This window comes from Scatophagus argus, chromosome 2 (assembly GCF_020382885.2).
Source record: "Scatophagus argus isolate fScaArg1 chromosome 2, fScaArg1.pri, whole genome shotgun sequence".
Lineage (NCBI taxonomy): Eukaryota > Metazoa > Chordata > Actinopteri > Scatophagidae > Scatophagus > Scatophagus argus.
This window is the reverse complement of record NC_058494.1, coordinates 20,737,710-20,751,465: the sequence shown is the minus strand read 5'-3', so window position 1 is coordinate 20,751,465 and position 13,756 is coordinate 20,737,710. Positions and strand designations below refer to the sequence as shown.

General features: G+C 40.3%; 1 protein-coding gene and 1 long non-coding RNA gene across 4 annotated transcripts in view; both read right to left on the bottom strand.

Annotated features, from left to right (window-relative positions):
* Positions 1 to 421: 421 nt before the first annotated feature.
* LOC124074360 lies at positions 422 to 3,569 on the bottom strand. Of its 3 annotated transcripts, none has more exons than XR_006845840.1 (5): positions 3,398 to 3,569; positions 3,004 to 3,178; positions 2,127 to 2,192; positions 1,489 to 1,720; positions 422 to 570 (listed from the first exon to the last, which is right to left on the bottom strand). It is a non-coding gene; the product is annotated as an uncharacterized LOC124074360 (long non-coding RNA). The 3 variants fall into 3 exon arrangements; XR_006845838.1 differs by having other exon boundaries at positions 1,489 to 1,686; positions 3,398 to 3,566; XR_006845839.1 differs by lacking the exon at positions 2,127 to 2,192 and having other exon boundaries at positions 1,489 to 1,686; positions 3,398 to 3,563.
* Positions 3,570 to 8,572: 5,003 nt separating this feature from the next.
* The window catches only part of fbxo41 (F-box protein 41), a 43,611-nt gene continuing 38,427 nt past the window's right edge, over positions 8,573 to 13,756 (bottom strand). Inside the window, exons 9-14 of the mRNA XM_046417185.1 lie at positions 13,112 to 13,264; positions 12,882 to 12,977; positions 12,645 to 12,763; positions 12,167 to 12,325; positions 11,274 to 11,389; positions 8,573 to 10,221 (exon numbers count right to left, since the gene is read on the bottom strand). Coding sequence (XP_046273141.1) covers positions 10,159 to 10,221; positions 11,274 to 11,389; positions 12,167 to 12,325; positions 12,645 to 12,763; positions 12,882 to 12,977; positions 13,112 to 13,264 — 706 coding nt within the window. The 3' untranslated portion in view covers positions 8,573 to 10,158. The remainder of the gene's footprint in view (positions 10,222 to 11,273; positions 11,390 to 12,166; positions 12,326 to 12,644; positions 12,764 to 12,881; positions 12,978 to 13,111; positions 13,265 to 13,756) is intronic.

Here is a 13,756-nt window from a genome sequence, read left to right as displayed (position 1 = left end):
CAGAGGATGCACAGTTAAATCCAGCTGTAATTTTCTTAAAAGACAGAGAACCTGTGTTTGAGTTAGCAAGCAAGAATGGCCTTTCTATTCCTGAAAACCAAACTGAGCAAAAGATTATTGCCCCTAGAGGACGTACTTGACGTCATCTTCATGCTCATTTTACACCAACATTGGGGCAAGTAGTTCCAAAGGACTATTTTTTTGATGTGTTATTGTTGCAAAGCCATAATAATCAGATAAATTAGATACACAACAGCCTGAGGCGTATACAGTAACCATTATTTGAAACACATTTACTTTAATTTAGCAGTAAAAGGACTCTTATGTTCCCCGTTCTTCCCTGCAGACAATAAGATAATCTGATGCCCAGTCTAGGGTTTCATTTCCAGACATCCTGTATGATTGAAAATCTTCACAGAAATATGATATTAAAAGAAGTAGTTTAATTTAGAGATGAATACGGGGCGGCACGTTAGTGTTTCCTCTAGCCCTGTGATGAACAGGAGACCGGTCCAGGGTGTACCCCGCCACCGCCAAATGTCAGCCAGGATGGGATCCAGTGCTGCGACCCTTTTAAGAATAAGCAATCATACATAATGCACTGTTGGAGAAAGTCAAAACCACAGCAACACTTGTGGAATATACAACATCTTTACTCTTAGACCAATGTGTTTCTGCTTGGCACACCAGGGTCATCAATAGGTCCTAAAAATAAAGTTGCTCTTTCTACTATAAGTGTTGCTAGAGTTTTTAGAGAACTTTTTCTGTCACTTCTCCATGCACCTTGGAAGTAGACAAAGTTGCGTCCTACTCTGCTTCCAATAGATAAATTAATCTGTTCACACACAGATTTAAAAGATTTTACTTAAGGCTTCCACTTTTACTTTGCATTGACCTACAACTATGTGATGCTTTTCTCTTTTGCAGTTCTCTGGAGCCTTATTACCGGACAACCTTTGTAATCTGCTGTAAGATGTAACAAGAGCCTCATCTCCTCATCCTCAAAGTGTCCACAGAAACAGGACCACCGGCCAACAAGTTTATCTGTCAGCCAATCAGAGCTCATGCTAAATTTCATGGCAGACTCGCAAAGACTTGCTACAACACGGTCTGGCAGAGTTCCCCCAGGAGCTCTGAGACTAGACATGAACACAGCTGTGTCTCATTAAGACAGGACAGAGTCAACAATCAATAATGGAAAATGAACTTGCGAAAACACAGTGCCAATATATTACTGCCTTAGAAATTTGTCATGGGTATCATAAAAAACATGTTTACGTCTGCTAAAAAACATTTAGCAGACGTGGAACAACATTAGCGTCGGTTTTGGTTCATGTGTCAGGCCATCTGCTGACCAATAAGCTAAAAGAGTCAAATCATACATGTGAGCAAGCTGGATTACTCCTCAATAGAGGAGTCATTTGTTCCTTGTTCATACAAAGATACTGATTAGTAAAACATTCAAGTTTTTCCACTGACAAAACTTACGAAATCAGCTGTGGTGGGCGCAATTGCTGTGCATCGTGACTGTGTGTGCAAGGCCTTTAAAAGTAAGACCTCACTGTCTGGACAGTGTACTTGGCCTCTTCCTTCATTCAGCAGAGAGACAAAGGGAAGTCCTGGCAGGAGTCCCAGTCCAGCAGGGGAACATGAGAGGCTCCAGTGGACTTAACCATTCAACTACAGCTGCCATCAGAAAGCAAAGTCATCTCTAGATTCACTGTTTTGGTGGTACAGACAGATTAGCAATGATTTAAAAGATGTCTTTAAAAAAAACAAAAAAATCAGGACTCCTGATGCTTTCAAGTGGCCCCTCTAGCTTTATAGTAACAGATTTCTAAATTAGAAAGTTGCACTCGAATGGCCCACTACGACATTAATAACCAGTGGTACATATACAGAATCAATCAATTTACAAGTGATATTTCACAACCTGTTTGTGTGAGTCAAAATAATAAAAATAATAAAAAGTTACTGATATGTTTAATGTCTGAATTTAACATCAGAAGAAATAACACATCTTTAAATAATTTCTAATTAGTCAAATTCAAACTCGACAAATAATTTTATTGGGTATTGTTTGTTGTTGTTTGTTTATTGTGTTCACGAACAAAAACTTATCTTACCTCTAAAGTCATCTCTTTTCACTGGGGACTATTTTTTTTCCTGTTATAAGGTGTTGACAAACAAAACTGTTAACACACAGTAGTTTCGGTAAATTTTGCTATTTCTACTTGTCCCTGTGACAGAAAGTAATTAATACATAGTATAGACAAACGTAATGGGACACCTGACAGGGAGTTCAATGACAATGCATTCTTAATACACTGACAGCTCTGCAGCTTCCACTCTTCCGGGAAGGCTTTCCACAAGATTTCTGTGGGGAATTTTGCCCATTCATGCAATAGAGCATTTGTGAGGTCGGGGACTGGGGTTGGACGAAAAGGCCTGGCTTGTGCTCTCCATTCCAGTTCATCCCAATGGTGTTGGATGAGGTTGAGGTCAGGGCTCTGTGCAGGCTCTTCACGTTCTTCCACAACAAACTCATCCAAGCATGTGTATCACCTGACCCATGTAGCTATTAACAGTTGACAGGATGCAGTAGTGCCACAGGTGGGGCCCCAGGAATTTTATTTAGGGCTGATTTGACAGTGCCTCCACATTGGTCATCCCTTTTTACCTTGTTACCGAACCTTAACGAAACTCACAGTATTATAGTTAAAATAAAATTTGTTTAAACACAAATTTCATTTTTTTAAAAAACAAACAAAAAAACGTACCAAATGATTCCAATTAGTTTCTGAAATTTTGTTAAGGTTCCGTTTGAACTTCAGCTACTCTCACACTCATTCACTCTGCAGCAAATAAGTTATATGCCCATTAAAGCAAATAAACCAAATGCAGTCCTGATTTGATGATGATGATAATAACAATAATAACAACAACAACAACAACAATAATAATAATAATAATAATAATCAGGTGCATGAAATTAATACTCACGACCTTCTATGAGCAGTCAAATGGTCAGTCTGGATGATGAAATGATGTTGGGAATGATGATGATATGAAGAGGGGCAAAATAATCAGGCAGGCGGCAAAACCAGTCCTGACGACTACCAGGCGAGTTCCTCAATTGCTCCAACAAAAATTAGAGTCCCAGGAATGTCTCCTCTACCTATATGACAAACATTGTACACAAGTCTCTTAGCCAACTGTCTTGTCTTTTGTCAAGCTCATTTCAAGTCCACTTTAACCGTACAGTAGCTTACGAAATCGACACGTTAGCTAGCAGCACGTTCAACTGCATTTACCCCAACACGTGCTAACACTGCTAGCAACACAATTCCGCATAACTTCACAGTGTTTCTTGCCGAGACAAGGCAAAGTTATTAACCTTCTGCAAAATTCTACTGAGGCCCTTTTCTGTCATCCACCGCGGTCTAAAATGGTTAACTTCTTCAGCGACTCTGAGACAAGTCACACGATGTCTGCCTAGCATCTCTTGTCCTGAGACGTCGTAAAAAAAGACGCACATCTGCGGGTTATCCTCACATCCCGCCCCTTTGTTGCTTTGATTGGGTAGTCAATTTAGCAACATCCAGTAACAATTAAGGAGTGACAAGCTAGACAGTCTGCTGCCCAATAGGATTCGGTAGTAATTTAACGTGTGTCTGCTTATTTGAACAACCGAACTATTTAAATAAACGTAATTCAAGATTCAAGATTTGAATCTTGAATTACGAGGTTTATTTATAAATGACAAAGATTTATTTATCAGCTGCTGGTTTTAACCAATTAACATTCACTATGAACTGCATGTTAGGACTGTAAATGAACTGTTAACTCTTTCTGAACATTGAACATGGCCATTTGTTACAATTTCCACTTACTTCTGAATGTTTTCTTTATGTTTTCACTCAGCTATTCTCCATTTAAGGCAATTTCAGCTCATTTTTCCTTGCCTATAATTGTAATTTGTAGGTTGGGCTGCACATGCCTTTACGGACTTTGCTGTGTTCACTGGGGCTCAGTCATGCAGGAATAGAAAAGGGCCTTCCCATAACTGTTGCCACAAACTTGGAAGCATAGCATTGTCCAAAATGTCTTGGTATGCTGAAGCGTTAAGATTGTCCAGCACAACCTCTGAAAAACATCCCCATAAAGAGGTGTGTCTGAATACTTTAGTCTATTTAGTGTACCTTCTCACAGATTGTTTATTTATTTAGTGTAGTCTGACGTTATATCAAACAGCAGCAATGTGAGGCCATCTTGGCTCAAGTGTTGAGTGTCTGAGGGATAAAGTAACATTACTGTGATCCCACAGGCATACAGGAATTCAGTGAAACTAAGAAAGTAAAGTAGATGGTGGTTGAAGGACGCCTTTTACCAAACTCTGGGTACCTTGGTACTTGGTACCTGATGTTAAAAAAACAAACTTTTAAGGTAACAAAACAGCTTTTGTGGGTCTTGTGGATTGTAAAAAGATCTCTTCATTATTTCCAGAAACACATGAAGCCATACACTCCTGAGTATGAGTGTCAAAGCAACCACAGTAAAACACAATCCACACCTTGCAGTGGGAGGGATATATTTCGACCAGTAGTAAATAAGAAAAGTGAATGAGGTAATTCAAGTAAAACGAATTTATTGTGAACAGAATTAGACTTTGGCGCTTAGATCCCAGCAGGAAGTAGATCGATATGGGAAACTGATCAACGTGGTCATTCCAGATGAAGTATAATGGTATCTATTCCACTAGAAACAATATGAAACAGTTATGGTCTTATTTGCCTAGGTTTTGAGACATTTTCCCTCTGAGATTTCTGCTGTGACCCAAATGCACTAGTGGTGAATTAAATTTGTGCTGCTTACAACATTCACAGCTTATTTCATTTTGTCAGAGGGTTCCTTTCTCCATATGTGATGTTTTCGACCTGGTAGTTTTGCATGGTGTCACGAGTGCTGCATTTAAAAAATGACATTCAAGGAATTCAACACATCCTTCAAGACACAATGTCAGAGCAGGCAGATCTCACTGTGAACTGGTGTTATTGGGGGAAAAAAAGGTTCAAATTAAATTAATTTATTCATCAAATTAATCTGACCCTTTAAATTTGATCTATGCATCAAATGTAGTTTAAAGTACAAAGCAATACAATTTAAAGCAGTTTTATTGATGACAACAAATGAGTGAAAATGAGCAGTAAAACATTTCCATCTATTGCAGTCATCACACAAGGCTGATCATCTTTTGGGAAAGTTTTTTTCAGCAACAGAATCCATTTTGTCGTTGCAGCAACATGGATGAAGTTCAGGGATATATTGGCATACCTGTTGATGGCAGTCAAAAATGAAAATATGGAGACAAACTGCACACTTAATTGCCCAGATAAGTGTTGAGGTAATGTGTAAAATACTATTCAGATGAATGGGCAGAGTACAATCATTCATACGTAAAATATGTACAGAGAGAGGTACATGAACACTGAGACACTGTTTTTCAATTGCACAGTATAATACATGGGTGCAACAGAGAAGGAATAAAACTTGATTTAAAATATTAAGTGATGAAATAAACGTGACTTACAAATGATGCTTCAGTTTTGGACTCAAAATAAATGAATTAGGAATTATTCTGCTTATATTTGGAGAGGCAGAGGATGGAAATGTAAGCCAAAAGTGATTTTTGGCTTACGTGCCACCTCTAATCTGCAGTTTCAGAGCACACAGGCTCTGTAACATCTTCAGCAGGTCCATTTTCACAATAAAGCAAATGTACTGTTGGTGTGAGTATGAATTCTACAGTTAAAAAAACAAAAATGCAAAGCTGAAACAAAGACAGTACATGTGCATAAGGTCATATTGGCAGTGAACCTAAAAGCACTTCAATGCAGCTGTATGAGTTTTAACTTCCCAACCAATGAGATATGAGAGATGGTGTGCAGGAAAAAGAGACTGTATGTCAGTTCGGGCGTAAAAGTTAATCTGCAGTCACTGTCTTTCCAAAAGTTTCTTTCCATGAAACCAAACATGTAAGCGAACAGTCGGTTTCATACCAAAACAGAAAACGCCGCCAGGCATCCCGTCGACAGAAACCGTGTGACAGAGTCTCTGACTCTGACTGATGAGCAACGGGCCGGTAAAAGTGTTCAGGAAAAAAAGTGCATCATATTTTGTCAAATACTGAGAAATAGCTGAACATTAAAAACAACACTCTTATAATAAACATCTGAAATATCTTTTTTTCTCACTAGTGCAACAACAGACTAGATCAAATAAAGAGAAACGTCATTAACCTGCAGGCAATCAAAGCTCTTTAAACATCTAATAATTTTCTTGTCACAGTAGCAGAACAGTTAAGAAGGCAACTTAATGATTGATGCTTGAACACAAACATGCCAACATTATACACGTCGCTCTTTTTTTTTTATAGAAATAAATAGCTGAGTTATTGTCTTAAACCTCTTCTTAAATAATTTCCATCTCTATATGACTCTGATGCACATTTAATATAAAGTATCTAATACACAACTGCAATTTCAACACTACTGTTATACATAATATAATTCTCTATGCTTATCTTTCATTCAACTTTGGAGAGAAAATGCTTACAGAATGAACACCTGTAAACTTCAACTTTTTCCACTCATAAGTACGACCTTAATATTATATCACATCAAATGTGGATCCTTTTTTTGAGTCTTTTTTCTTTTTTCTTTTTTTTTACAAACATTATGTACAGACTAGCTGATAGCGAAGGCAGGATTGTCTAAAACTCAAAATCAACAAGTGCTTTGTGTTTTCTCTATTGTGTGAGCAAAGTTTTTTCCCACACAAACATATTTCCCTCAGAGCAGATAATCACCAGCAGTTGGAGGATAATAATATTAATAATCAGTACTGGAAGAACATGAAGAAATGCACATCCACAGCTGATCTCAACACTGGCCTGTAACGTCATCACTACAATGTGCAGCTATGTAAAGTCCACATAAACGGTTTATTTTGACGATGACTCCTCGTCAGTGAGGTTTTGAATTTTTAAAGATCCCACATGACAGACGCCTGCTCAGCATTCCTGGAAACTTGTCTCCTCGCTCTGTTGTGCAATCCCCTCACGAATGTCAAGGTGTGTCTAGGAGAGAGTTGCCTTGCGACAAAAGAAGTGGCGAAATGAACGACCTTGTAGGCAACCTGTGGTAAACATGAGGGAAGAGACTTGATGTTCCGCTTGATGTGTGAATCTTATTTCCACCCGTTTCATGATGGTGCGTTTGATTTCTCTGAATCGAAATGACTGTAAGCATCTAACAGGAGTTGAGTTTAATGATCCAATGTGTAGGATTTGGTGACATCTAGTGGTGTGGTAGCAGACTGCAGCCAGCTGTATGCTCCTCATTGCACCCTCTCCTACGGTGACAGCTAAAAAATGCAATAAACGTGAAAGGTCCTCTCTTGAGTCAGCGTTTGATTTGTCCACTTTGGACTGCTGTAGAAACATGTAGAAACTTAGTTTTAGGTGATTGTACACTAATGAAAACATAATTAGGAATATTATGTTTCATTTATACCCCCAAAACACCTTAGGTGACCTTTCAGTGATTCGGAATTGCATAAAATTTGACTGAAAATCAATGCAGCCGAGGGAGGAAAAGTCCTGACTTTTGGTGCCATGGGTCAAGCAGCAAGAATTCAGAATCCTACATTTCCCATGAATAGTTTTTAAAGGTGCTCTGTGCAGGATTCAGTGGGATCTGTCGGCAGAAATTGGTTATAATGTTCATAATTATGTTTTCATAAGAACTGTTTTGTTTTTGTTGCCTTCGAATGAGCCTTTCTTATCTACAGAGGAAGCACATCCTCTTCCACAGAGTCTTGCATGTTGCACCACCATGTTTCTACAGTAGCCCAAATTGGACAAACCAAACGGTGGCTCTGCAGAGGGCCTTTCACATTTTTAGTCCCTGCAACCGCCACATGCCACTACACTCTACACACTAGACCTTCAACATAGACTCTCTATGCCATGTAAACACATATTTTCACAATCTTCAATCTATATGCTCTAAGTTTGTAATGCAGATTTGTGTAATTTTGTATTTTGTAGGTTCCAAGCTAAGATAACCCTGATAACATTACCAAGGTTATTTTCTCAGACTTGTCAAAGCACCTCCAGAGCTTCAGAAGAAAGAAGAAATACTACTTATTTATAAACTGATCCTGATGTTTAAGATAGTTGGAACTCCCCTTTAAATTATCTGGAGCAGAGAGAAGTGTTTAGCATGTACCACCACACTAAGTATTGCTACTTTTTTCATTTTCTGCAGCATAACCTGAATTGTTGCCATTAATCGCACCAAATCCATTCCCCATTTTCTATACCGCTTTATCTGTGCAGGGTCAAGGGGGGGCTGGAGTCTATCCAATCCCAGCTGACTACGGGTGAGAGGCAGGGTACATCCTGGACTGGTCAACAATCAGTCACAGGGCTGACACACAAAGACAGACAACCACAAAGGCTCACACACTCACACCTATGGAGCAATTTAGAGTAGCCAAATAACCTAATGTGCATGTGTTTGGGATTGTGGAAGGAAGCTGGAGTACCCGGAGAAAACCCACGCAGACACAGGGAGAACATGCAAACCCCGCACAGAAGGACCCAGACCTGGATTCAAATCCCGAACCCCTTTGCTGTGAGGCGACAGCGCTGCAACCACCGCACCACCATGCATCAAATGAAACTCCTAATTTGAAGGTGATGCTAACAACCTGATCCCTTGGCTTTGTGTTCTGCAAAATAGTTAAGGTGGCACACGTCGCATGCTGCAGAGTGCACAAAGCGTGTTGACGCCAGCAGGCTGTTAGCCGAGTAAGTGCTGGGGACAAGCCAGCAGAGGGAGCCAGAGAACGTCAGCTGAAGAATATAAAGATGGATTTTTCAGCTGTGACAAGCACTATTGACAGGAATGGCACTGTTTAGTATGGTAAAGTATGAAACTCACATGATGTATAAACACTGTAACATCTGTATGCACCTTGAGACTACGTTCCACATGAATCAAAACACCCTTTTGTTCAGTAAGTGATGTTTCCATTCAAATGAAATCTTCCCTCATTAATGGCACATTGGAGAAAACGCTCACTGGAATGAGGACACTGTTACAAATGGCACCAGTTTGTTTGCTTTTTGTTTTTGAGAGAGAGAGAGAGAGAAATGCATTATGGATCATCTTCCCTCTGGAGACACAACAACAACGTGAAACACCGAGTCCAGGTTTGTGGCCTGATGCTGCTCACATGAGGAAGCAGAAGATGGAAATAGAGGCTAAACGAATCTCTGCCATGACGACTGTCAAGGTCAGCGTGTTACTGAGAGTGCTGTTCTTGCTCTGTCCGCTGCGCCCGGAGATGGTTAAGCACTTTTCTGTTTGGGGCGGAAGCAGTAAGCGTTGAAAGTTGTCCGTTGTCCTGCTCCAACGCACAGCAGCGTGAGACAGGCAGGTTGAAAACCATGTATTCAGCTCTCAGCTGTATGCATTCACTCATCTGCACACACGCATACACAAAGCTCCCGTTTCAAGTCTCTTAACCTTATACTGCTGTGAAAAAAAGTATGTATGATTTATTATGTGCTCCTGCCCACGTGCTGCTGAAGGTAGTCTCAAGTGTGTGTCAAGCATTATGTGGATGCAGACAGTAAAATACAGCGCTGTCACCTGGCCCCAGGTGTTTCAAGAGAGGGATCTGGCTCTGTGCAGGTGCAAGAACCAATTTTATGGTTAAAGTAAAAGACCAAAAAGAGGAATCTGACAGTTTTGTTGGGTTATTTGGGTCTTTGTAAAGTTTACGACAGGCCATTCATGTGATATATAGAGCCACTGTTGGTCCAAACAAGCCTCTTGACTGTTCATAACCAACATGAAGGAGATATCAGTTTCTCCTTACTGAAATGGTGAAAGAATTATTTTCTGTATTAGTAGAGTATGCACATGGAGCCTCAGCCTTGGTTCATCGCGGCGATCTTCTGTTGTTTCTGTCGGTCCTGCAGACGTATTCAGCCCCACTGAGTGGGCTCAAAACAGCTGGGTCTTTATGATTGACTGGAGCCAAGATGGCGTCCCTCCAAGACTTGAAGAATCTGCACAAAAGATGTTAGCAGAGGCTATCTGCTTTCACATGGAGGATTTTGGAGAAACCGGGTCTCTTCTTCAGAGCCTGAAACCAAACAAAAACGCAGGGAGGGATATCAGAATCTCATTTTCTTAAAGGCAACGGCGTCTGGTGGTCAAACTGCTTCCTTTCCACATTGTCTTCATGACTTTACGTTTTCTTCACTTAACAGTAAGTGTGGGCGGTAACTGATGTATGACAGAAATCTATAAGAAACTATAAAGTAATGTGGTGCAGTTGGTTAAAGATGCTGGTCTTGCTTTGAAAGCTTGACCTTAACAAGACTCACTTCAAAAGAAAAAGGATGATTAAACACAAGAGGAGAGCTTTGGCTGCCCTTTCACGGTAAACTTGAAGAGGGAGGAATAAAAATAAATCACAGCCGTTTGGGGCTTTTGGAGAGGTTACCTAACGGCTGTGAGCGAGCCCACCACCTTGAGTGTAATATCCAAGACGAACACACTGCTAACTGACTCATAAAAACAAAACATAAATAAAACCTGGGATTTCACAGCTTTTATATCTCTGTTTGTGTGTGGTCATCTATAACAATGACCCGAGCCTCTCACAGTAAGCCTCTGCTCGAGTGAGTTAGCAACAGCGCATCCACAACCAGCCCTCGCTGGGACTTCAAGGATTGAGTCATGGTTTCAATGGTGTGTAGTTGTGATTAAAATAGAACAACTCTCAACAAATGTTAGTAATGTGCATAAAATTGTGCAAAACTCCAAGGGCATACTGGCTGAAAAAAAAAAAAGAAATTAAAGTGACAAAATGCCGAAGAGAAAGTAGACCTCCTTTCACAAAGTTAACACGGCACTCGAAGGATGGCAGACTCATAAAGGAAAATACCAAGTGTGTAGTGGTGCTTAGGGGAACCAAAAACGAGAAGTCTAATTGTACACATGAAATGCTATTTGTTGATGTGCTGACAACAGATGAGGTTTCAATGGATTTCTTTCTTATGGAAACTCGCATGTCCCAGTTTCAATTTTTGTCTGTAAATTCTACTTCTGGTTTCATCAGCTGCCAAACTGAAAAATGTGTTTGTGCAGCATTTGCTGAAGGTGTGACATGAGACAGAGAGGTGCTGTTACCTGCAGCTTGTTGACCATCTCGTCAAACAGTTTTCTAGCTTCAGGGCTGTTGGGGTCCTCGAAATAGTCTTCTATACCAATCTGGACCACGATGGACTTCAGGTTGCGGCAAACACCTGCGCAAGTGGACGAAACATCTGGGAGTCAACAGGGTTTTTGTACTTGCAGATGTGAGAGGAAAAGGCAGGGCAGCTTTTCTTTTACTCTCATTCTTATTAATACACTCACACACACTCAACAAAAGCATAAATGCCACATTTGTTTTTGATCCCATTTTCACAAGGGCAACTGAAAGACTTTTTTTATGCACACAAAAGACTTATTTCTCTCAGATTTTAAGCACAGATTTGTTGAAACCCTCATTTATTTTACTTATCTTATTTTATTTTGTTTTACTTTATTCTATTCTATTTTATCTTATTTTATTTTATTCTATTGTTATATGTTACTCGTTCTTACGTTTTATGTATGCACCAATCACCAAGACAAATTCCTAGTAATGTGAAACCTCTTCACTTACATGGCAATAAAGACAAACATTTGTGCTTTGGACTGGTCATCCTAAAAGGTCACTCTAAACTGTGCAGTTTTATCTTAGAAATGAAGACATTTCGGCACTTGAGATATCTTGCTCACTACAGATGTACAAATCTGTGTTTAAAACCTGAGAGAAAGAAATCTTTTGTGCACATGAAACGCCTTTTGGTTCAACTTTTGATAATGGGAGCAAAAGTGTTGCGTTTATATTTTTATTGAGTATGCACTCTTAAATAACCACAGACAACAGTTAAGGCTGCCTAAATGTAATCACAGCCTATGTGGTGTTAGCAGCCTACCAACAGGATATCAGACAGCAGGTCTACTGTGGTCAGTGCAGCAGAGTTCAAACTCACTGTTGAAATGCAGCAGGGCTTTGGGGGTGACTGGTGTGGAGGTGAGCACCAGCATCTCCAGACCTTTTAAGCCCTCTCTGCAAACCTCTGCTGCCACCTCTTGGTTGATCTCGCTCACATGATCCAACTCCAGCACCTGCAGGCGCATGCAGTTCCTCGCTGGGGTTAAGGGGGGACACATGAATGGGGAAGATAAGAATGGGGGTGTCAAGATAATAGAAGGTTACAGTTGTGCAAAAAGGCTCAATTAAACTCTCACCAAATTGTGCTTAAAATGTTCATTATTATAAAGAATATATAAACTGATTTACTTAAGTGCAAATAAGATGCTAATATGCAGTATCTCTGTTTTCCACTTTATGTTTCTGCATGTGATTGCAGTCGTGAATAAAAATGCCGTCTGGCGGCATCATCATAAGTATTACAAATGATGCAGCCAAACAAGAAATTGATTAGTTGATTCACAAGCAATATTCACCTAGAGAGGCCAGCCCCTGAATCCCACAACCGGCCCCGCCCACACCGAGAGCACGGAGGTGTGGCCAACACCTTCCAATCGTCTGTAGGCATCGGTTACTGAAACGAGCGGGTTGTTGGCTAAAAGGGACAAAATACAGACCACGGTAATTCATTTAAAACCCCACAGCAATCGTATCATATCAGACAGAATATCTGGCATTAATAAAAAGAGGTACAGTATAGTTCTGTCTATTACCATGGGTGCAGCGGTGCCACCTGTAGGGAGATGATGTCTCTACAACCTGCTCCCAGGGCCCAGATCACCTCCTGGCCAACTGGATCTGTGGCACTTCTGTACAACAAGCATTTATGCAATTTGATTTTTATTACATAGACACTGCTTATCTACCATTCAATATCATAACATATATGTTTGTGCCCGATACAGCAAACAGGGATAAATGGGACCTGGATGTGCTGGTCTACCTGTAGGTTACAGCCTGCAGAGCTCGGCAGTAGCAGCTGGCCAGCCAGAGGGAGCGATCAGTCAGCAGGTTGGGGCAGTGTGAAATCTTCAGTATGAGCAGGTTACCTCCTGTGGCCTTTAACAACGCCTCCAGACCTTCTTCCAGACAGCCACTTAAATGGAAATGTAGCAGGTCAACAAAAAAAAAAAAAAGAAAAAAAAGACAGACAGACAGAGCAGAGGAAGTAATTCGCCTGTCCTTCAGAACAGCACTTCTACCATTTGTGACTGTGACAAAATGTTCCTGCAGTGCTCGAAGCAATATATGCAGGAAGCAGCATGTCTACGCATTGTCCCCACAATCTCAGAGCAGCCTGGAGCTGTAACATACTTTGTCTCCTTTGAACATTTAGACACAAACCACTCAAATCAGACTTGTCCTCTTTTAGGAAATAAGAACTGATTGTAGATTCCGATCATAATCAAACAACATAAAAATGTCATCATTCACTCCCTTATTATCTTCCTCTTGTTGGCTTCCTGTCATCAGTCACTGTTTGAGGAACCATTAGGGATGTCACTCAGGTAAGCAATGTGCTTATCTAAGCCCAAATAATACAAAATGTAGCTATAAGTACTCCAAAGTGACTTGTTAACAAAGTGTG